The sequence below is a fragment of the Balaenoptera musculus genome, chromosome 7 (genome assembly GCF_009873245.2).
Source record: "Balaenoptera musculus isolate JJ_BM4_2016_0621 chromosome 7, mBalMus1.pri.v3, whole genome shotgun sequence".
Lineage (NCBI taxonomy): Eukaryota > Metazoa > Chordata > Mammalia > Artiodactyla > Balaenopteridae > Balaenoptera > Balaenoptera musculus.
Genome location: NC_045791.1, coordinates 9,352,923 through 9,377,930, shown reverse-complemented (window position 1 = coordinate 9,377,930; position 25,008 = coordinate 9,352,923). Strand labels below are relative to the sequence as shown.

The 25,008-nt window shown below is 41.8% G+C and overlaps 1 protein-coding gene across 1 annotated transcript in view; it reads left to right on the top strand.

Moving 5' to 3' along the window:
- The first annotated feature begins 584 nt into the window (after nt 1-584).
- Nucleotides 585-25,008, top strand: part of CNTNAP5 (contactin associated protein family member 5) — an 829,028-nt gene continuing 804,604 nt past the window's right edge. The window contains exon 1 of the mRNA XM_036857137.1: nt 585-721. Coding sequence (XP_036713032.1) covers nt 640-721 — 82 coding nt within the window. The 5' untranslated portion in view covers nt 585-639. The remainder of the gene's footprint in view (nt 722-25,008) is intronic.

The window sequence follows — 25,008 nt, the reverse complement described above, 5'->3', positions numbered from 1 at the left end:
CCCCTCCCCTCCCCCCCCCACGTTGGGGGGCGGAGAGGGAGGGGAAGCCAAAGAGACGGAGGCAGAGATGGAAATGTGCGCTCCCTCCCCGGTCCCCTCCAGGTAGCCGGCGCGCACCGCAGCGCCGGGCGGCCAGGGTGGAAGGCGCCCGAGCGGGGCGGAGACCCGCCCGGGCCGCTCCTACCGGAGAGCGAGGGGCGGGCCTGGCCGGGGGCGGCGCCGCGCGCCACGCTCGCCTATAAGGAGCTGTCCGCCGCCCGGGTGCTGATTCCAGCTCTAGCTGCCGACGAGGTGCAGTCGGCGGTCGAGCGAGCCCGGAGCCTGCCGTTGCGTCGGGTCGGGGTTTGCACCTTTAAGGAGCGGGGCGAGGAGGAAGAGGCGAGCGAGGAAGGCGAGGGCTGCCGGCGGCCGTTGCGGGGACAGTACCTCCCTCCGCAGCTCCGGAGAAGCCCCCGCCACGGTTTCCGTAGAGCGTTTGGGCACGGGATGGAGTGAAGCCGCGAGTGCCTCTCCAAGGGGGGGTGGGAGGGGGTCAGGCGGAGCAGAGGAGAAAGAGAGAGACGGAGAAAGAAAGAAGCAGCCGCGGCTGGCGCCTGTGAATTTGAGATTCGATTGGGAGGGACCTCTTACTCGGGGGAAATGGATTCTGGACTACGGCTGACCAGCGTTTTCACTTTGTTCTTCTCCGGCTTGTGGCATTTAGGATTAACAGCGGCAAACTGTGAGTACCAGGAGCTGGGGACGGGCAGGCGAGGTGGGAAACGCTGGCGTTTGGAAAGACACTCAACTGTCCAAGCGTGTTCAATTGTGTCTGCTCTGAGCAGAGGAAAAGGGGGGAAAAAATGCTGATTGGTGTGTTTCTATCACTCTAACCATCCCAAAAGTTAGCAGAGCTCGAAGGAACCGGCCCCGTTGGATTTCCTGCCCTTCTCCCCGAATCGCAAAGTTCGGGGGAGAAGGGAAGGTTCTCTACCCTCAGCCTCCCGTCAGCTCCGCGTTCTCTGCCTGCCTGGTCTCAGCAGGGGCTTTTCCCGAGCAGGGCCCCCGGTTCAGACTGGATGCACTGGGGGCTGAGCTTCCAGAGACAGAGATGCTCCCAGCCACCGCACTCGGTGACAGCGGCTCATTTCTGAATGCGGCTGCCTCGCTCGGGTTTGTAGTATGCCCAGTGCCTCACAGTCCATGGCTTTCAGCTCTCTCCTAGGCAGAAGGCCCCAGTTGGGGTATCTTGCAACCAATGGTCATCGGTTTAACAGGGTTGGGAGTTTTGGCCTAAGAGTCATGGCCCGATGTAGTCAAACCACAAGATCAATGGCTGACCCTGGTATAGGAGGAAGAGCTTTGATGCGCACTCCACCCCCAAAATCTTTGTGCCAAAGAACGCATAATGAGCATGCACTAAGTGTACACGCTGTCGTCCAAGCTCTAACCTCGGCGAGCGCAGGGCATTTAATTTAATAGGCAGGAAGGCTGGACACCTGGGGATGTGCCACCTGCACCGTGTATTTAAAGAACCTAGTTTGTCAAACTTGAATAAATCTCTGGAGCCATCAGAGGTTCAAGCTCAATTGCTCAGCTGCCTCTCTAGGAAGAGAAAAGGAAGTTTTTCCAGCTCTGGAAACTCCTAAATGAGAAAGAATGCAATTAAGCCGTCTGTGTTGTTTCCAAAGATGGTTTATCAAGGTTCCTCAAGTTTCTGGGCGTGCTCCCTTATGTGCGAACCCCACCGTGAACCTCAGAAATATCTAACCGTATTGGAACAGTTTTGATACTTTTTTTTTTTTTGGACTCTGAACCATCACTGTTAGAGAAGGGTAGGAAGACCACTTCCTACTTACAAGTTTCTCTACCTCACTTCTCACCCTCTTAAGGTCTTAAGGTCCAAGAGGACCTTAAGAAAGAGATACTCAGCCCAGGGTTATACCTCAAGGGAAGACATTTAGACAAATGTCATTTACTGAGAATGGTCCAAAGCTGAGCCAGTGTTTCTATCTGTGATTGGAAGTTTTGGGGATCCAAAATCGATAGTTAGTGGAAATGAGTTATAAAGAGTTTATTAAAGTTTTTCTTCTAAAGGAGTGCTGAAGAGGTCAACCTCTTTTAAAAGGAGGGGCCAAAGGGCCTTAGTTCAGAAATTATTTCAGAGAACAGGTAGAGACAGGGTAGAATCTGATGTTTCTCTCCTCTTCCTCCTCTCCCCACACCCCCCTGCTCCTCCTCCTCCTTTTTTCTTTTTTTAAGTAGAATTGTTCCCATGGTGCTTTAGAAAAACATCTAAGTGGTTCAGTAAGAGGAAGTTAGGCACAGTACCGAGTTAGTTTCTCTACTTCCTAAAACACTAGAGGTCAGTATTGTCCTAATGATGCAAAGGTGTGGCAACGAAATAGCCGTGTTTTTCCTTTAGCACATTTACCTACCTGAAAATAGTGACTATTTTGAAGATTCACGAAGGAGGGATGAGGAATAAGGGTGAAATAAGTAGAACATACTCTATAGGAATATGGTTTGGGCTTCCTTATGTAGCACCTTTTCTTAAGAGCAAGGAAAAAAATTATGGAATGTCTTTTTCTGTAAATTAATTGAATTATGGTTAATGTTATAATAATGCTCGTAAAACCTAAATGGTATGAGTTTAAGGCTCATGCTTACCATTACTGATGCAGCAATAAAGCTAATTCTGAGCATTTAAAATAAAACTTTGTGATAATGATCTTTAGTATTTCATCAGGGACAATTTAATTTACCTGTTTCCAATCAGCATTTCAGTTGAATGCACGCTGCTTGCTAAATATTTTGGGGTCAATGTTCCTAAAGTATAATGTTAAATGTTTTTATTTTGCCAAACAAAATATATTAATTCAGTGAACAATAGAATAGCAGCAGAAAATTACTTCTGAATTCAATCCTGGTGGTCTTCGAAACCTGTGATGCAGAACCTCGAAGGAAAAAAAAAATTAACATTCTACAATTCTTCTAGACTTTTATTGTCCACTTTGACTTACTAGTTATGTACAACCCATTAACATTTAGATGCATCTAATGAGGAAAAGAAATCTCCTTTCAAATAGTCAATTTGTGGAAGCTTATAGATAATTTGGAAGATTTTTTCCCAAGATTATTATTTCTATATTTTGAAATAATACTTCAAGTCATTCATGACAGTCGTCTTGGAAATGGATTATTTATCCAAGATGCTCCGTGGTATACTTGTGAACTTCGCTCAAGTAAAAACAACTTTTAATTGTTTCCATTCTTCTAATAATAATTTTTGCTGTTGTTATTGCTGTGTGTCTGTAGGATGTGTGTGTGTTTGTGTGTGTGTGTGTGTGTGTGTGTTTAATTTTCTCATAATCTGAGCAAAACTTGGGAATTTAGCTGTAAGGGAAAAAAGAATGCTTACCCAATTATAGATTTTATAAATTTCTAATTAAGCAAAATTAAATAAAGTTAGGTTAGAAGGCCAGCTACAGTATAGATAATATGAATCTGTGCAGAGAACATAATTACCCACCAGTAATAAAAACTCTGGAAATTCCCCAATTTCGGATTTTCAGGATATTAAATAGCTATAACACTTCCTTTGGGTTTACCCTGAGGGAATTAGTTAATTTCAAATGATATGATAGGCCAATGTTAAATGAAAAACCATTTTACATATAGTATCAGCTCCTTTGACACAAGAAGAAACAATGTGACTTGATAGTTGGTTAAAGTGAAACCAGGAGTTTGAAATGCTAGGAGTTCTAGCCCTAGTTATGCCACAGCTAAGATGTCAAATGCCCATCAGGTGATGCATCGTTTCTGTGCTCACAGCTCAGGTATAAAATAGCAATTGAGATATGTATCTACTTCCAAAGAGAACAGCAGCTCAAATTTTACAGAGGAGATTCTTCGAGTAGTAGGTACCTTGAAAGACTATTATAGTGGGAGAACTTGCATTCAGAAGATAAGAGGAATGCAGGAGACACTTAATAGGGTCGCTGTTCACTTTATTTGACAATAATTGGATGTTACATGATTATAAAGAGCCTTCATTCTGACCAATCAGTCACTTTGGATGATCTCCAAGCATCTTATCTCTTTGTTGCTACATATTAGGTTCACACAGATAACAGCCTTGAGAGAGAAATAAAAAAACTCTTTACCCCTTTCATCACAGGCAGAACTTTATGGAAAATATAGGGAAATGTCAATCATATTCCTAAAGATCTTCAAATAAAGAGATGCACTGCACCATGAGTTAGCTGAAGCTCACACACAAGCACAATCAATACGTAATACTATAAATAAACAAACATCAGATTATTTTCAGCAGGAAGGTGTTTGCGGTATACTTTTTTGTGGCATTTGTGGTCATCCAAAGTGAAAGAAGCATTATAATGCTGGTTTGGAAGAGTCCTGAAGATTTTCCCATGGTTGAATGGGCTCGTCTTTCACCATCCATATGAACTCTCTTGCCTTTCTCTCCGTATAGTCCCCGTCTCCAAACCAGATTCATATTTCCACAACCGAAGAATATGAACAACTAGACTAGCAGTTTTCACACAAGGGTATAGACTTATAAGAAAGTTAGGTTCTATAAGAATCACCTTACTCACCCCCGCCTCTTATTCTCATTCTAATGAATGAGTGTCTTCTAAGTTGCAGTTTTCTTTTTTCCCTGCCCCTCTTGCCTTTTCTTTCTTTAGTGGGACCCAGTTTCTCTTTACTAGATTGCCTTACTTTTCAGTGTCCATTTGTTACAAAACAAAATAATGTGGTATCGTTCGCAATGTTCCTAAAGCCTTTAGTTGGTGAACCAAAGCCCTTTATCTTATATGCCAGAACTCTGCTGAAATATGACCTATATATACAAAGCTAATTATCCTTGTCATTTAGGACAGTGAGGAGATGCTCTAGTTACCTGAAAGGCCAGAATACAAAAGTCATTAACTCAATAAGGCTTTATTTTGAAGCTTCAGTGGACTCATTTGGAGCCTAATGACATTTTTTTAATTCATAGGGGAAACTGTCTTCATTCATCAAAATGCTGACACTCTCTGGCAGATGTCCTTATAAAGGTTATTGACTTATCCTAATGATGTTGGTGCATTAAGAAGTTGGATCAAATGATTATTAAGGTCTTATTTGTCCCAATACATTTTTGTCTTTAACAGTTGATATTGCCTACTGGTCATTTCATTTGGATACTTCTGGGATAATTGTGCTCAAAATTGTTAAGCAATTATATTTAGAATAACAACTTAATAGGGGTTTAATTCCTAGTAACTGCTATGCACTTTGTATCTCTCACGCCATGTGCCGTGTTCGCATAATTTGACAAGGCAGCACAGCCAGGTAGACTTTATTAAATCGGGTTTACAGATGACTAAATTTAAGGTTAATAGAAGTTAATAAATTTCCCAGGATCATAAAGCTAAGCAATGAAAAAAATTTTAGGACCTGGACTTATATCTATCTATTTCCAAAGATCAGACTCTTTGCAAGATATGAAATTAATTCCCATGCATTCTGATGGGGTCTATGTGTGAGCATCTGTAGAACGTTGCCTTGGGATCTGTGGTCAGCATCTGCAGTCTGTCCATAGCAAAGGACATGGAGGCAGCCGCTTCCACAAGAACCAACTCCTGAGTTATACCTTCAAAAAACAACCACACAGTTGGAATCTAGATTTCATGCAAGATGCCGAACATCACAATGGTCAAAGATAGGAAGCCTCATATCTGGAGGAGCACCAGATGATTTTTCTTCTACAAGTTTCAGTTTAAAACTTGATAAGGAAAGGGCATAAGCTTGCTGAAGATTTGTGACCACACACACACACAACAATGCCATAAAAGGTACCTCTGTTGGCGTCATGTCTTGTAAGTCTATAGATGCCAGACCAAACATATTAATTATCAATAAATAGCAGGTATGAGCTTCCTTTCTCATCCGAAGGCTGGTCCTGAATGGACTCTGCCTAATACTCTAAATTTCATCCAGTCACTCCTCCCACATTGCCTTATTTCCAGTTTATGGAACTCCGCCGTCCAAAACGAGCCATGTTTTCTCACATCTCCTTGCATTTATTTGCATATGCTGTCTACTTGATCTAGAATGCCCTTTCACATTTTTATTTTCTGTCACTTTCTCCATCCCCTTCTCCCCCAACACACACACTTTCCCCAGGCTGGGTCAAATGTCTCTTTATATTACTACTATATTTCCATAACACTTCTTAGAGTGCTTGTCTCCCCAACTAGATGCACATTTCCCTGATTATCATATTTTATTTGAATGTCTATAGTCAGTATCTAAAATACTGGGCAAATGCATGGATGAGAGAATAAATGAATGGGTTCCAGCTAAAATTTTTCTAAACTAAGATCCTTCTATGGTCCAGCTGCTAGAATCTTTTAAAATGTATTTGTTTTATGGGTTTTTCTTTTTCTTCAAGTGACGAGTATTACCTATTCTAGTTTTGAAAATGTTAAGAAGATGTTAGCATGTGTAGCTTTTAAGTGAAAGAGCAGAAGTTTAGATAATTTGACTGGATATGGAGCTGATAAATGGGCCCCTGCCTTTACACAGGGCTGCACATTTCCATGAGTTTGCTGGCATGATCTTATTTCTGTGTCAAATGGCTACTTGTTCCTAAAAGAGAAAGTCTCTCCATTCATTTGACCTCAGTACCAATTTTGAGCTAACTTTATTAACTTGCTTTTGCAATTTTAATGAGCGTTTCTTATATAGTCTGAAAATACACAGATATATATTGCTATAAAAGTCCTTCTTCATAGCCCAGGGTTCAGTATAAAGAGGAAACGTTTATTTAATGGGGCTTTAGTCATAAATTACGGGAAAGATCTTATTTAATTGCAAACCTACAACACCGCCTGATAACATAATCCTGATTCTCTGATGTCATCTTCTTAAGCTGTGGTTGGGAGAAGATTTAAGTGTTAAGCATATGTGTGTGTTACTCATTTGAAAAACTTGTTGAAGAAATGAATCCCAATGAAAGGTTCTCTTTCTTAAAGTCAAGTTTTTCTGTGAAGCTGGAGAAATAAAGATGCATAAGAAGATAGAGTCCATGACCCCAAGGAACTTTGAACATGAGCAGCCAGAAAAATAAATCTTTAATCACATCAAAGTGATAAATGCTATAATGAAGGTAAACGCAGAGTGTAATGTAAGGCACAGGTGAGCATCTCAAGCTGGCTGGGGCATCAAGGCAGGCTCTCTGAGGGAAACAGAGACTTAAAGTCAAACTTCCCATCTGGGGAAAGGAGGGGAGGTTATTTTACAGGCTTTCTGTGTTGTAGTGACTGTACTTGTAAGAGTGGCTCGTGGGCATAGAGGTAGAATAAGAAACTAGACAACTAGGTAAACATGGGAGTCTTTGATTTTTACTGTTATAACTACGGAGAGTCATCAAAGGATTTTGTACATGTAATTAGATAATACTAATCAGATTTTTGTTTTTTAAAAAATCGCCGTGTGAAGGATAGATTAAAATGGGCGAAGGCTAGTAGTAAGAAAGCCAGTGAAGAGCTTATTACATTAACTCAGGTGATAATTAATAAAGGCCTAAGGAAGAAAGTTTCAGAATCTGCAAAGGCCATAAAGAATCAGAAAGAAAATCATGAGCCAAGTCAATTCAAACCCTAGGAATCTATGAGCTAGTAAACTCACAGAAGGCACAGATTTGTGGTTAAAATGTATTCTGTAGCTTCTCCCATTGTTTCTGACAAATGAGAGCTATAGATGCTAGAAAAGGTGCTCTGTTTTCTGAAATGAAGTTCTTCTCAGGGAATGCCAAACGACCATATTCTCAGTGCAGTATATTTCATATTTGCATGACACCATATAGCCCATGCTGTCTGTATCCATCATGCTGATGCATCTTGTAGTCTGTAAATTATGCTGGTTTTTGTCAGCAGAGTGAGAACTAGTCATTAAGGATGATGCAATTAAATCTCAGCGTCCCATTCTCATCCCTCCCCTCTGGCAGGGGGGTAAACTACGGATCATTACTACTATCAGAGGTCGCTCCGTGGAAAAACAAACAGGGGAAGTTGGGTAAGCCATGTTGATTTCCCATCATTGGTAATTGATTTGCTGGCATAAATTCCATGTCTCTACATTTCTAATTGCTTTTGTGCATATTCTTGGGGGATTGATTAATGCCATCTGTTCCTTGGATCAGCTGAATTGATTGAGTTTTAAAGGACGACAACAGCAATGTTGAAGATGGAAAGTGAAGGAAAATGCCAAAACACAGCTCGTGGTGTATATTATTTTTAACTCTCCACCTTTGGAAGCAGATCTATCCTTCTGAAGACAGTCCAAGGCAAATAGCAGTCTAAAGAGATTTGCCTAACAGACAGATGCTTGTAGGTGTGAGTCTAGGCTACTGTTTGCTGAATATATATGTTCAGTTCCCTTCCCCCCCTCCTCCCCTCCCTCCCATTCTTCCTTCCTTTCCCCCTCACCTCCTCCCTTCCTCCCTTCCTCTTGGTTTTCCTTCCTCTCTTCCCCACTCCACTCTCTGTCATGTGGCCATGTATTTTGGGTATTACCATTGGCTTTTGCCTGATTATGTTAAGGTGGGAAAAGAGGGGAGAAAAACGTCTGTTGGATGCTGGTGCTGCCTTGCGTGTGGGCACAGTCACCAAATGTGAAACCTCCATCAAGACCTATTCTAAGGGCAGTCCTGACAGAGATCTGCCACCCATTGCACTTGGGAAAGCCCACTGGATTCCAACGCCCTCACCCCATCTGTCCCCAAACAACTCTTCTGTTAACTCCATTAGTCCCTGAATCTGTAGATGTGAGAAAAAGCCCTTCAATTCATACAGAGAGGCCCTAAGACACAGAGCCTCACTGGGAAAGAAAATATAGGAATTTAAATCTGTACTGAACTCTGCTGGACTGAGAGAAACAGACCTTTTCCAAAAGAAACGTTTCTAGAAGAGATAGAGCTGGGTGTTTGAAGGAGGGGAAGAGAATGTTCTGAGTTGGGGAAAGGCAAAGTAGAGGAATGTTTATAATGTCCAAGCAAAGTGTCACCAACTTCCTGGTTTTGCCCAGACTGACCCTCTGTATTACAAGGGTGAACGTATTATACAACAGGTGGGCAATGGGGAGGTGACAGAGGACAGTAGAAAGGGCATAGGTCACACAATTCTGGGTTGATGTGACTCTCACTCAGTGAGTATTTCCTATGGATACTAACATGAGCCTTATAGAATCAGTGTAAGTATAACATGAGTAACTCAGTATAAATCACACATGACGTGGGAATTCAATAATTAGACTTGTTATAATTAACAATGAACCTCAACATGGATTCTCTCAAAATCAGTTACAATAGCAATCAAGGCAGAGACAACGACATTTCCATTCTTAAGCAAAGATGGAGGGGCTCACTCTCCCTTCATCACAGGGCTGAGTGATTGCCGAGGCAGATGGAAACGTTCTCATTTTAACTCCGATGTCAGAGGGATTCTGGGCAGAATCGCTCTCTACCTTACAGAGACACGTGACTGTCTGGGTTCCTCACTTAATTCCTGAGCTCTGTCAAGGTGTGATCAGGTATGATCCCTGCCTCTGGGCTTTGGCCAGTGAACCTCACAAGGGGAGTGGAGAAAAGAGCTTCCTGTAGAAAAATAAGGAGCATATCCCCTCCAGAAAACCCTGGCAGAAGATATCAGCCTCAGGGAGGAGCATCCTTGAACAGACCTTGAGAAAAAAATCAGTGAACCTGAGCAGAAGTATATGTAGTGTTCCCAGTATCCTAAGCTCTCCATTTTCAGGAGACTCGGGCAGATGGAAGTTAAATCTGAAGGTTCGGAGAGCTGTGCTTTCCTTCTGGGTACTGCTGAAGTCTGCTTTTGGTGGATACATAGTACAAGTGTTCTCTTGTTCTTGTAAATGTTGGGTTAAAATCAGGTACTGCTACAATGCTCGATGAATTATAAATGCTAATCCACCTTCAAATGCATCTTTCTTTCATTCGTTCATTCAAAAAATACTTATGATGTGCCTACTATGCACTTATTTCTCTGTACATTCATGAAAGCCTACTGTTCATTGAAAATCAGTTGATGAGGGGGAGATTTGGATTGCTGTTCACATAGTCCAGAAACAACAACAACAAAGGATAGTAGTATCTCTTCAAATCAAAGCCATGGCACTGGGGTCCTCCACTCTAGACTTGCTCATGGTATTAAGCACCTCTTTCCTCCTCCTGAGTCTTTCCTCTTGCTTCCTTATCTTAAATGTTTCTTCTCCTTCCCTCCAATTTGCCTTCTTTTTGATGCTCCTTCCTTTTCTTCCTTCTTCCCACCTCCTTCCCTTCCCCATGTTCTTCTCCTCCTGTCCCCTCCCTGTCTCTCTTCCACACCTCTCTCTCTCTTTTCTATCCCCCTTCCTTCACTCTGCCTGTTTCAATTAACATTTAGTAAATGACTTTTTTTTTTATTGTTTTATGGCCGAGGCTAATGCTTTTTAAACTTTGCCATTGAAGTGCTGCTGGACGGAAAAAAGAGTGCAAGGAACCCAGGGGAGTCCGAGAGCTCAGCTTCACGTGGCTGCTGAAGCATGTAATTTCTTGAATTTTGTCTTAAACACTCGGAGAAATTTGCATTCTGCTCCATATTACATCCCTGTGTGTATTATGAGGAAAATATTTTCCCACAATCTTTGATTAAAAATTGATGAGCAAAATTGATTCACTTAACCCATGTAAAGGGCCACATACACCCAGGGGCACAGGCCTAAGCTTTTTGGCTCTTTCCCCCTATTTACACCTTCTAGGATTCCTATATGAACGAGAACAACTTCCCTGTCTCTTCTCTCATTCTGGGACAGGTAGCTTCCTTTCCCATCAACTGTGCCTGGTCTGTGGGCTGCAGATTATGCTTAATCGATAATGGGAGGTGAGAAGAGCTTTTCAATTCACAGGAGGAAAGGAAACCCACAAGTCTACTTGGTGAAATGGGGCTTTTGGGAGGGGCTGTGGGTAAGAAGTCTGCTCAGCCCCACTCCAAGTCTGCGCCACACTCCGTGGCAGTCACCTGGCGATGTGCTGCCCCATGCACGGAGCTTACCTTTGAGTAAATGAGCTCTGCCAGGTTACAGGATTGGGGTCAACGAGGGCAGATTGTTTTCTGATTGGAGGCGGGCTGAGCTCGCCAGGATATTAAAAGAGAGATCAATGCCTCTCCTTCTACAACAATCAGGAACCGTTCGACAGAGTCACAAGAAATGAAACCAGCAGATTGGAATGTCAGACATTGGAGATGAGAGATAAAGTTAAGTGATGTGTTTCTTCCCTGGAAGGGCTTCCACACATACACCTCATGCTAGGGGTGGTACCTGATGGGCTCATTCTGTTCCTCCCCACAGTTTGATGTGATAATTATCCTCTTCCCCATTCTAGGGTGAGCATGTGCCAGCTTGGACCATCAGGTGATTTACCCAGGATCAAATAGCTTGCAGGTGGTGACCCTAGGATTATAATGCACATTTCCCTGATTCCAGAGTCCATCCTCTGTTACACTCTATCTGCCATTCCCTTGAACCCAAAGCTAAGGCTGAGCTATTCTTGAACTTGAGATGATCAACGTTGCAGACTTTCTCTCTGACCCAGGGTGAGAAATGCCTTATCAGTCTAGACCCACAGATTCCTCCCCCATGTGCAGGTCATCTTATTCTAACCTTGCAGGCGGCACTTCCCCCATAACTCGAAATCCCTGTGGCAAACCGTTCCTGTAAGTCTGGCTGTTTGTAAAACTTGGTTGTCTTACTCGCTAAAGCCTTTACCGTTAAGGCTCTGTGCCCATCACTAGTGGCCTTGTGGATTCCACGGTTAGTGCCCGCTGTTAGTGTGTCTGTTCCTGTTTCATGCTCCCTAGAGACCTTCCTCTCTAAGTACAGTATTTGCATCACTCCATCATACTGTACCCTTCCTAGATTTTGTTAGATGGATGTTCTGTTTTATTGTGTGTGTGTTTTTTTTTAAGTTGGTGCTAATAAGAAAACCCCTCTGTGTGATACTTCGATAATATGTTCTAATAAGACAAGGACTGGCTTGCATTCAGATCTGTTTTCTGTCTTCGGGCTGCAGAGTTCACCCCATATCCAGCCCCTAACCTCCTTTCACCCAGTGGGGATAGATGGGAGGGAGGGTTTTGAACAAGCACATGCTGAATACCGTTATTCTGCACCACAGACGAGGTCCCATAATGAGCATGTGCTCTGCAGGCCTCAGAGAGTCTGCTTGGCAGAGAAGGGCCACCCCCCACTGCGTCCAACTTTCTTTCGTCGCCAGCTGCACGGAAAGCCAGACCCAGGAATTCTGTGCTTTATTCTCCAGCTCCCCTGCCTTTGTCCCTTCCACTGGGGCTATTGTTTGGCTGAGTTGTGAGGTCTCTGTGTTGCCTTGGTCCTCTTTTTCAGCTATTTACGTGTCTCAGTGGACCTTCTTGCTTAGGTTTGAAGAGGCTGAGTGACTTGTTCAATGGTCAGCACACTCACAGCTTTGCCTCTGTTCCTCCATCCATAGCTGCCATCAGGAAAGGACGTGGCGGATCCCAAAGTCATTCACACTGACTGAGGAAAAGAATCAGTGCTGTGTTCTAGCTCTCAGAAAGAACGAGTGCTCCAAGAAATAAGACCTTAAATATTTAAACTTATTTTAGGAGGAGAATGTTTTGGTTTCCAAAATGAAGTCTTATGCAGAATTTCTATGTAAAATAAATTACACATATGGCGGCTTTGGGGGAGATGGGGAGAGGAGATGCAGAATCCTATCACTCAACTGACTCTCCTCTCTCTGATTCCTCATGGAAGTACCACACAAAGCCTTCTGCCTTACCTGTAATTGTAGGACTCTCCAAGTTTATAATTTCATGCAAAGGTGATTAGGCATTTGAAGGTTTTAGGAAAAGTGGGGGTGGTGGCCTCAGTGGTGACCAACACTTGGCTGGTGTGAAGCAGCAAGGCCACCCAGGGTGCTTGCCACCTGCATCTGGTCTGTTTGCATCAGTTGATGACCTGATGTTGAGGTTATTAAATATTTTAAATATTACCTCTGTCCAGGTACCCATTATTAACCCTTTGAAAGTCTGTTTTTTTTCTTGTTGCTATTTTATATAAGTCTCAGGGCAAGGGTATCTTATTGGCATTTAGAGATTTGAAAAGATAGTAGCTTGTCAAACAAATGCTTCCTCATTTTGATCTTCTTAATGTCAATAGCCATTCTTGGGTTAAAAAAAGATTATCTTGTGAAGGTCCTTGAATTATCCGCCTGCATCCCAGATATTCCCTTTTGACCTTTTTTTACTTATTTTATTTTTTATTGAATACAGTTGATTTACAATGCTGTATTAGATTCTCCTGTACAGCAAAGGGATTCAGATATACAGTTCATTCTTGTTCATCACAGGATACTGAATATAGTTCCCGGTGCTGTACAGTAGGACCTTGTTGTTTATCTATTCTCTATACAATAGTTTGCATCTGCTAATCCCAAACTCCCAATCCATCCCTTTCCCACCCCCCTCCCCCCTGGCAACAATAAGTCTGTTCTCTATGTCTGTCAGAATGGCCATCATAAAAAAGTCCACAAATAACAAATGCTGGAGAGGGTGTGGAGGAAAGGGAACCCTCCAAAATTGTTGGTGGGAATGTAAGTTGGTGCAGCCACTATGGAAAACAGTATGGAGGTCCCTCAAAAAACTAAAAAATAGAGCTACCATATGATCAAGCAATCCCACTCCTGGGCATATGTCTGGAGAAAACTATAATTCAAAAAAGTTACATGTGCCCCTTTGACCTTTTCAAAAGAAGGGGATTTCATGTTGGCCATACAGTGAATGGCAAAATAACTACTTGATAAACTGAATTATAGACAGGTTAAGTGAAAGCCAAGTACAGACAGCATGCCTGGTTTAGGGACAGTACAGGGGCAAAGAGCTAGCATACAGTCGAATGCTCCCTCCATATACTCAGGCCTATATCTCCTAACTTTCGTGAGCCCCTCTCAGTGCTCCCTAATGTTAATGAATGTGACTAGACCTGGTGAAAGTGCACACGTGAAATTAAGTTGTGGCCTATCTGGATTCAATCTTGGTTTCTGGTTCTGGTTGGAGTGTTAATTGTCAGCATATGCTTGCATGTTTGCTTAGTGTACCGTTCAGGCGGAAGATCTAAATAGACATTTCACCAAAGAAGACATACAGATGGCCAAGAGGCACATGAAAAGATGCTCAACATCACTAATCATTAGAGAAATGCAAATAAAAACTACAACGAGGTATCACCTCATACCGGTCAGAATGGTCATTATCAAAAAATCAAGAAACAATAAATGCTGGAGAAGGTGTGGTGAAAAGGGAACCCTCCTGCATTATTGGTGGGAATATAAATTGATACAGCCACTATGGAGAACAGTATGGAGGTTCCTTAAAAAACTAAAAATAGAACTACCATATGACCCAGCAATCCCACTACTGGGCATATACCCTGAGAAAACCATAACTCAAAACTAGACATGTACAATGTTCATTGCAGCACTATTTATAATGGCTAGGACATGGAAGCAACCTAAATGTCCATCGACAGATGAATAGATAAAGAAGGTGTGGCACATATATACAATGGAATATTACTCAGCCATAAAAAGAAATGAAATTGAGTTATTTGTAGTGAGGTGATGGACCTAGAGTCTGTCATACAGAGTGAAGTAAGTCAGAAAAACAAATGCCGTATGCTAACGCATATATATGGAATCTAAAAAAAATGGTACTGATGAACCTAGTGGCAGGGCAGGAATAAAGACACAGACATAGAGAATGGACTTGAGGACACGGAGCGGGGAGGGGGAAGCTGGGGTGAAGTGAGAGAAGCATCGGCATATATACACTACCAAATGTAAAATAGATAGCTAGTGGGAAGCAGCCGCGTAGCACAGGGAGATCAGCTCAGTGCTTTGTGACGACCTAGAGGGGTGGGATAGGGAGAGTGGGAGGGAGACGCAAGAGGGAGGAGAATGGGGATATATGTATGCATATGGCTGATTCACTTTGTTGTGCAACAGAAATTAATACAGCATTGTGAAGCAATTATACTCCAATAAAGATGTTTAAAAAAAAAAAAGAAAATCACGTTGCATTGACATCTACACTGTACTCACATATGAGTGAACTCCAAATACTCCTGCTTTGCATTCTTTTTTTTTAATTGGACCTATTGCTTTATTTAATTTAATTAATTAATGTACTTATTTATTTTTCGGGCTGTGCCACGCAGCTTACAGGATTGTAATTCCCCAACCAGGGATTGAACCCGGGCCAACGGCCGTGAAAGTGCCAAGTGCTAACCACTGGACCGCCAGGGAATTCCCTGCTCTGCATTCTTAATAGAATTGAAAATAATACGTAATTTATAATACTATATATACACACATATATACATGTACACACACACACACACACACATATATATAATAAATTTGAGATGTTATTAGTTTTCTTTCATGGTTAATATGCCAGGTAGAATTTTACATGTGTATACACTCTACGTAAACTGCTTGTTCTGGAAAATGTCAAAATTTATTATCCCCCAAGGTCAGTACTGACTTGGGTGTCACCTTTGTGAATATTTATCTCTCTAGATAATGAATTGAAATGGGCATTTGGATGGAAATTAATATCTATTTTCTGCACTCAAATGTGTTTTGCCACAAGAATGAATAAATGCTGTTGGGAGGCGTGCAGACGTGTCCCACTGTGGAGACTCTGTTTCAGGGTGATGTTCAGTAAGCATCCTTTGCATTCTGATTTATGGTGAGTTTGGTTTTTTTTATAGTTCTTTCACATGATTCTTTTACCTAATGGACAGAATACAAAACTTCAAACATATTCATCTTGACATTTCAGTAACATAATCAGGAGATAATGATACGTGGGCATATGGGTAATAAGTACACATGGGATTAATGAGCAACTTGGCCTTGGGATTTATTTAGGACACGCTACTGTTACCTGAGAAACACAGAGCTCCTTCAACAGTGATCTAATTCAGTGCAGAATACAGGAAGAGACATAAAATTACAAAGTGTTTCCTTTGGTTTTGAGCTATTGATTTTTTGTTTTGAAAAGAACCTTATGATGTGTCATGTGTTTTGGAGACATGATATATATGTCTGTGTGTGTGTGTGTGTATTTGTATGTTGCTCACATCTTTCTTAACAAAAGTCAGCGTCTCACGCATATCCAGGCATATTTTAATATATCAAACCAATTTGAAATTCTTTCTAAAATTGTGAGTCTACAATAGAGATACTCCCTGTTGTCCTTTCATCACTGTTTTGGGGTATTAAGTAGCAATATATATCGCTATATATATGTTCTGGCTTAAAAAGAACTGGTAAGACATTTAAATAAAAGTACAGTTGTGATGGGTGCTGTGTGCTGTTATATATGCACGGTATGTACATACGCTTTTCTCTACCAGTGTCCACACACATTGCATTCTTGGTTTTCTCACTTATAAACAAGACAGATTAGTTTAGATGTCATGTCAGCAAATCTTTTCTAGCTGTTAATGGTCTGATAAAAGACCTGGACTTAGGAAAGAATATTATAATTAAGGACAGACTGTGGCTTCGTAGTCAAGGGACTAAACCACTGTGAAAATTCATTAGTAAAGTTAGTCCGAGAAACATCTGAGCAAGTGAAAAAAATCAATCCAAGGGGAGAATGTATAACTCAACTGATGGTCTCACCCTTGTTGATACGTTGTCTGGGGTAAAGATTTCTGTTTTCTGGATAAATATCCATTTTTGTTGCAAAATTCAATTTGACTTATTGGGTTCCTGTAGCTAAGTGTTGTGAGTCTTTATTGGGGAAATGATGTCATTTGGTGTATGGGAAAATAAAAATACCTTGCTTGATAGCCAGTGAAAGTCTCATTTTACACACTACCCAAATCTCATCCCACATTAGAAATGAAAGCCAAGATGGCACCTTGCTTCTTGTGCTGGGAAGATATGATTCCTGGAAGAAGCCTAAAGACATTGGGAGGTTTCTTTGTCCATATTTGCATGTACATGTGCACACATACGTGTTCAGTGCCTATTCATTTAGCTTGGGCTTCTCTTTTAAAACAAATTAAACCTGGTATTAAATCAGTTGTTCTCAATTGGAAATGATTTTGCCCCAGGGGACGTTTGGCAATGTCTGGAGACGTGTTGTCACAACTGGGGGCTTGCTACTAGCATCTAGTTGGTAGAATCCAGGGATGTTAGGAAACATCCAGTAATGGACAGGAATGCACCCTACAACAGATACCTATCAGCCCAGAATGTCAAGATAGCCGAAGTTTGAGAAACCCTGTTTCAGCTGTCAGTCATTGACGGATTATCATGTATTAATTTACAAAAATGCCCAACACACATACACACACACACACACACACACACACAACTTCCTTCTAACATCTAGTCTTGTAGAAGGATGTTTAGAGTAGAAGAAGATATACATCCGGTCTTGAGTTTGCCACTTACTGGCTGTGTGACTTTGTGCTCATCGTTCCACATTTTTCCCCAATATGGGTGATGACATCCACACGGCCTACCAGCTGTTGTGAATAAGAAATGAGATAAGGCGTGCCTTTGGAGAAGCTGTACACATATATTTTTGATATATTGATACTTATTAGAATTTTTATTGTTTAGAGGAGTCGTGTCCTGGCTGGACTGTCCCTAAGACTTTACGCAAACAAGAGATGACAGGGGTGCTGTGGGCACAATGTGAAGTGGGACCAAGGGGACGTGACCTGGACTGGGAGTTGGAAAGGTCCATTTATCAGTTTTTCTAGTTACCTTGTGGTTCCACGTTTAGTCTTGTCTTGAAAATCATCTGGTCAGACCGCCTTTGGTAGAACACCACGTGCTGTCGTGCAATAGCTAAAGTCCACTTCATAGCTAAGTATTTTCCAACTATGTGTCATTTTCTTTTCTTTTCATAGCCCTCCCCCCAGCATACATATATATGTGAGAAGTTCTGAGATGAAACGGAAGGTACCAAAGTGGCCGAGGCAGGTGCTTCTGAGGTGACATAGCCCCATGGCTCAGGAGAGGTCCTGAACCAGTCTATTCAGAGGACAATTTCTACCTCATTTAGCCGCTCAAAGATCAGTTAGATAAGGGTCTTAGCTTTGATTGGTTATCTGCTCCAACCTAATCTTTGATTTTTAAAATCAATTAAAGCAGAAATACAGTCTTTAACTTTGTCATTTCAATGGAAATAGGATGGTTGGACTTGGCCTTGGCTTCTCCTTGAGTTCTGCTTTTTGAAAATGGCGGATTATGAGGCTGAAGAATTGGAAAATGGACCTTTGACGTTGTGGTCCAGCCATAACCTGCATAACCCATGGAGATCTCCACGTTCACTAAAAGCATTCTGGGTAGTTGCCTACTCCATCTTACTTCTCATAAGCATAGAAATATGACTTCACAGGACAGCTCACTTTCCTCTGCAAAAATTATAAGGAATAAGGCATCCTTCCTTCCATTGTACCTAAGTCTGCCTCCAAGTCACCTAACCATTTCCCTTAGCTCTGCTCACCAGACCATCCCAAACCAAGGCTCCTCTCTCTTCACCATGATGTTTCTGCAAATACCTGAGGACAGCGACCCCATTTCTCTTGGTCTTCTTATCTCTTCTTTTCCTTTATTTTTTTGACCACATGATTCTTCCTCGGCAGACTTCCCACCATCATCTGCCCCTGTTTTGTACATATTCTACTCTGTCAATGATGTGCGTGTAAAATATAATGTACAGAATGGAACAATCATTCCTCCATATATGTTATTCCTGATTGCGGGGACCACAGTGTGATGGCCATAAAGAACCCTGGGTGGCAGAGGAGATACCGGAAGGTTTTATAACCACATAAACCCTTAAGTGTAAAATGAATCAAGCTGGATGTCACCAAAGAGATGTTTAAAGGCCATTATTGTCTCTTCTTCCTCCCACTCACTGTTTTCACTTAATTAGCCCACAACTGATATAAATGGTTCTCCTCACTTTGCTCAAGGGTATCTTGCAAAATTTCATCTTGCTGGTTTCTCCTAAATTGAGTGAACTATGAACTTTCATCTTCCTTCTATCTACACAGATCTTCCCTCATGGTCCAGTTCCAGCTCTCTCTTCTCTAGTCTTAATTACTCTTGCTTTCCTCTAAACTCTTAAAGTCTATACATTATAAATTACATCTTTAAGCTCTTAATTACATACTGCCTTTTATTGGCCTCTTTCTTTTCATTCAGAATTCATCCAATTACAACTCAATGTGAAGAATTGCAGTTTGTATAGTCTCTTTGCATATATTACAAAATATGATATTGTATAGTCTCTTTGTATATATTTGCATATATTAATAGTAATATAATAGTAATAGTAGCTACCACTATTGACTGTTTACTGTGTATTAGACCTTGTCGTTCATATACATTACTGCTACTTTACTCCACAACTTTATGTGGTTAATATTTTTTAAGAAACTGAGGTTTAGAGAGGCTGAGTAATCTGCCCAAGTCCATACCCCTATGAAGTTGTTGACCTGAGATCTAACCCTGGTTTCTGATTCCAAACAACTATTTTCTTTCCACTGAGGACAGGATGGTAGACCCTGGCAAGGAGCTGAGCTCCTGATAGTTTCTCAGTCTATTCTGGTTGATTGGAGGAAATCACATCAGTTCACAATATTTTCTGAGTACCAGTTACAAACTAGGAACAGCTTTTAGCCTTTGGTGAAAAGAACATGTTCAATACCTGAATATGGACCGTGGTAGAATACAGACCAGGGCATCCCACCAGCCTGGAGATCCACCTCCCCAAGGCCTCCTTGTGGAGATAATGGTTTATATTGACCCCCTAGTCAGTAGTTACTCTCTCTGCTTTTACTCTTGCTTAAATTTTTTTATAAAGCCCTTGGCTCTTCATATCTCCTCAACTGTTATGATAATGGATGCTGTGAAATGATCACAGCATGTTTGGGGACATCTATCATTCAGGGTGACCTCAGCTCTGAACCCCAGCTTTTCAAATGTTGTTTTAGCACCATCCTCACCGCAGAAGGGAGCAATGATAATGAGGAAACATACACACACGATTTAAAACAACACACACACACACACACACACACTGCACACGATTTAAAAAAAAAAAAAATTTCCTGGAGCACCAATTTCATTCAAAGTTTAAGAAATTCACATTAAGGAAAATACAGACATATCCTGGAGTAGAATTTCAAGTCTCATGGAATGTTCAAATGAAACATAAAATTTCAAACATGTGTCTGTCTTCTAAATGTGTATCCAGAAGTTCATGGTTAAGGGTTCACTCTTCTCTGAGTTAGGGACTCCTTAGAAAACAAAACAAAACAAAATAAAACAAAAAAACTTTGTAAAGAGTATCCCTGAATCAATTGCCATGGGCCAACAGTAACCATTCAGCTTGGTCTCCACTTGAAAATGTCTTTCTCCAAACATTGTGGTTTTTTTTGTTTTGTTTGGGTTTTTTCTTTTTCCCTTAAGACAGAGTTACTAGGTCATGTTATGACACATAATGGTGTCATGGTATGTGTCTTATCTCTCAGCACCCTCTGATTAAAAAAGAAAAACAACAACAAAAACACTGTATGTGCATTGATAATATTAATGCTCACTTTCTTTTTATTCTAATACCAATTTTTACATATAGCTCCACTGTTGGTTTTATGTCTTGGGAAAGAATGTAGAATAAAGTGATATTGACAGAAGCCCCATCCCTCTGCCTGCCCTCCCCACCTATCCCAGCCTTCGCACAGGAAGTCCTGCCCTAGACTCTGCATTAGGACTCTTAAGGATTTCCATGTTGTGTTTAAGAGGTGCTGCAAATCCCCCAAAATACTGCACAGATCAATATGTGTGTATGTGCATCTGTGCATTTTTCTTCAGTAAAGATCGTACATCTCACCTGATTTCCAAAACATCCAGAAAAGATTTTCGAATGACCCAGAAAAGATGAAGAGGGAAAGACACTGCGAGCCTCACTACCTTGCAGGTACTCAGGGAGGGGAGGAGGGGAAGGTCTTCTTCTAGATGCCAGTGATGGTGATTTTTTACCTAAGTGTGCATGAGCTGTGTGTTTTTTCTCAGCTCCTGACATGATGGCCATGAGCTCTGGGGGACTGAGGGGAGTGAAAAAGAGTCCCTCAAAGGGGCAAAGCCATATAGAATGTAAAAGACAAGGACAGGGAAGGGAAACTTTAGAGATTTCACAAGTTTGCCGGTGGCCAGATATGCACATCGCAAACAAGGTGGAATTAATATGGATGAACAGATTTATTACAAAGAATAGAGATTAAAAAAACAAAACAAAACTATTCAGAGCCTATCCCTTTGTCCTTTCTGACCCCTCCCCTGCCATCTCTCCACAAAAGAAAAAAAGACAGACAAGAACAGCTTAATATCTAGAATTTGCAAGTCTCTGAATATCCACCAGAAAACAGCTGTCCCCCACTGAGAAAGCACCGAAACTTAATCACTTTCCATTGCATTGGAAGAAAGATGGCTGAGGTATCCATTTTTTCCTGAAAATGTCAGGTGCCCACAGCAATTAACTAATCACACTCCTACCAGGTCAAGTTACAGGATGAGGTACATTTCATACAAAAAAAGATGACAATTGGGTTGTTAATGCTAAGGGGACTTTCTACAGAGAGAGATGAAAAATGATGTCACCAAGGCAAAGGCACTTTATGTCCCCTGAGTAATCCTGTGCCTTGTGAAGAGGAAATGAGTGTGGGGACAGGCTGAGGAAGGTGATGCAGCCATGAGCAAACATTTTTTATGAGGTTAAAGAATATCCTGGAATGGCCGTAAGATCTCCAAAGTAAGAGATTTCTTTGATACTGAAAATTCAAAAATCCCTAAGACTGGGCTTCAGAGGGCAGCTTGTTCAAATCCTCTTTCCTGAGCATCTACTATGGCCTGAGAATTGAGTCCTTACTATGTGGCAGCAATAATAAGAACAAGGAAAATGATGAGGAAGACTTAAAATTTATGGACACTTATTGCAGACCAAAAACAATTCTGTTCTTTATATCTATTAGCGTAGTTAATCTTCCTAATAACCCTGCATGGTAACTATATGTTGAACCCTAGTTTACGGATAAGGAAACAGAGACACAGAGAGGTAAAGTCACCTGCCTAAGGTCACACAGCTGGAATGTGGAAATGTCAGCTCAGGCAATCTGGTTCCAGGACCCGCAATCTTCATGTCAGAGGTTGGCCTCATGTTCCTCATCTGACGAAGGAGAAAATGAAGCTGGGTCAGGTGAAGAAACTCAGCCAAGGTTTATCACTGATGCACAGAGATTGGCTGGGACCATATTCCATATCATTGTATTGGAATTCAGCTCTAGAAGGGATGCTGGTTCCTAACTCTGGTGTCTCCAACAAATCAGGCAGGAAGGCTGTAGCTCCACTGGACTTCAGCCTGTCACTCTGGAACATTCCATGCCTTATGGCATTGAACTCAGCCTCACTGCTCTCTCATTTTCTCCTAGGTCCCAGGTACATTCCAGTGAAGTCAATGACTCAAGTATAAAGGATAAGATTGTTAAAAAAAATTCGGCTCAGTAAATTTGAAAGATCTTATTGACTTTATTCAATGATTTATGAATGGGGCAGGATCCCATCTAGCAAATAGAAAGGTGCTCTGAGAAGCTGTATAAGGTGGACGACTTTTATCAGCAAAAGGAGGCAGAACAAGGAAGTTACTAGTAAAGAGTGGACTGTTTTAGGCAAGGTCACCTTCCTTTGGCGGAAAGCAGGGGTCTCCTAGTGCTAATCAGTGACTGCCGACCAGTGACTGGTTAAAACTGCATTCCTGGGAAAGGCTGAAACGGTTAGGGAACTGTTGACCGAAACCACCTGCCTTGGCCAGACCCACTTGCCCGAGCTGTCTCACAACAGGAGGTCCCGATAAGGAACATGGTGCTGCCACTGAAAACTAACCAGGAGAATCTGGGAGGGGCCAAAAGGAGGGAGGAGACACCAGCCTCCCAGAAACCCTCCCGCTGGAATCCACCTTGGCTGAGCAATGTGCACGCCACCAGGAAGGACCCTGAGTCAGACCAAATGTGGGCCAAGCAAGACGATTGGCCAGAGACAACCCGGAAACTAACCCCATCACCATAAAACCCGAGACTGTGAGCCACGTGGCAGAGCAGTTCTCCTGGGTTCCCTTACCCTGCTGCTCTCCACCTGGGCCCTCCTTCCAAGTAAAGTCTCTTGCTTTGTCAGCACGTGTGTCTCCTCGGACAATTCATTTCTGAGTGTTAGACAAGAGCCCATTCTCGGGCCCTCGAAGGGGTCCCCCTTCCTGCAGCAAAACTGCAATTAGTTTAGGCATTATGCCTTGGTTTGGTGACACAGGCTTAGCGCAAGTGACCCCATCTTGAGCCTGTTGTCTCTTTTTTAACAAGATATAATCTCCTTATACAGGAATGTGAAGTCTTCCGCAAGCCAGCCCCTCTCTCCCTTTTCAGCCGTATCTCCCTATGCACTTAGGGTGCATTTATCCAGTGCCTATTGTGTACTGTTGATATGCTCTAGTGGTATTGAGACAGCCCTGCCTTATGACACTGTAAGGGGAGGAAAAATAATTTTTCCTCTACGTTTTTAGGTTCTTGGCTGTGATCTCCCTGTAATAAAAGACAGGTTAACAGGAGAAAAACAAACAGAAGTTTAAGTTTAATAACATGTAAGCCCCCTGTTTACCTGGGAGAGACTCCAAAATACTCGTAACTCCCCCAAATGGCTCAAGACTTTATCCAAGTACTTACTCAGCTAAAGACAAAAGAAAGATGTTGGGCTGGGCAATTATGAGAAGTTACCAGAAAAAGACACAGTGACCAAGGGTAAGGTTGTTAGGCAGATTTAAATCCATGTCTTCTCCACAGGAAAGAGTTTCTAAAGACTTAGTCATGCAGCAAGGGAGACACCCTTATAAACGCAAATGTCTCCTACAGGAGTGTAGCTTCTACTCAGTTTTCAGGGTTTTGCCTGTGTCTACTGTTTCTTAAAATTAACCAGTTCAAGATAATCCTTATGCCAAAGAGGCATGTGTTGGAATGACATACTCTGCTCCCCTTCAACACTTAGAGGCCAGGAACAGAAAGGTCAATGGAGCATTGTTCATGATGATCTTGTTACTGAACAAACTTCATGTGCCCGATGCACACTGAGGCCAAATAAACTGAAATGTTGGAGTTCGGAGAAGAGGAAGGTTTACTGCAGGGCCAAGCAAGGAGAACAAGTGTCTTGTGCTTAAAACCCCCAAACTCCCCAGTGGTTTTGGGGAAAAGTTTGTTTTCTTTTTTCTTTTTTCTTCTACATGTTTATTTTTTGCTTAATGGCTTTTGTTTTCTTTGTTTGTTTCTTTGTTTGCTTTTTGGAAGGGGTTGATATGTCTTTTGTCTCTTTTATTTATTTATTTATTTTGACATCATTACTGGAGTATAATTTCTTTACGATGATCTGTTACTTTCTGCTGTATAACAAAGTGAATCAGCTATACATATACATATATCCCCATATCTCCTCACTCTTGCGCCTCCCTCCCCCCTTCCCTATCCCACTCCTCTAGGTGGTCACAAAGCACCAAGCTGATCTCCCTGTGCTATGCAGCTGCTTCCCACTAGCTATCTGTTTTACATTTGGTAGTGTATATATGTCATTGCTACTCTCTCACTTCGTCCCAGCTTACCCTTCCCCCTCCCCATGTCCTCAAGTCCATTCTCTACATCTGTGTCTTTATTCCTGTCCTGCTGCTAGGTTCATGAGAAACATTTTTTTTTAGATTCCATGTATATGTGTTAGCATATGGTATTTGTTTCTCTATTTTTGACTTACTTCACTCTGTATGACAGACTCTAGGTCCATCCACCTCACTACAAATAACT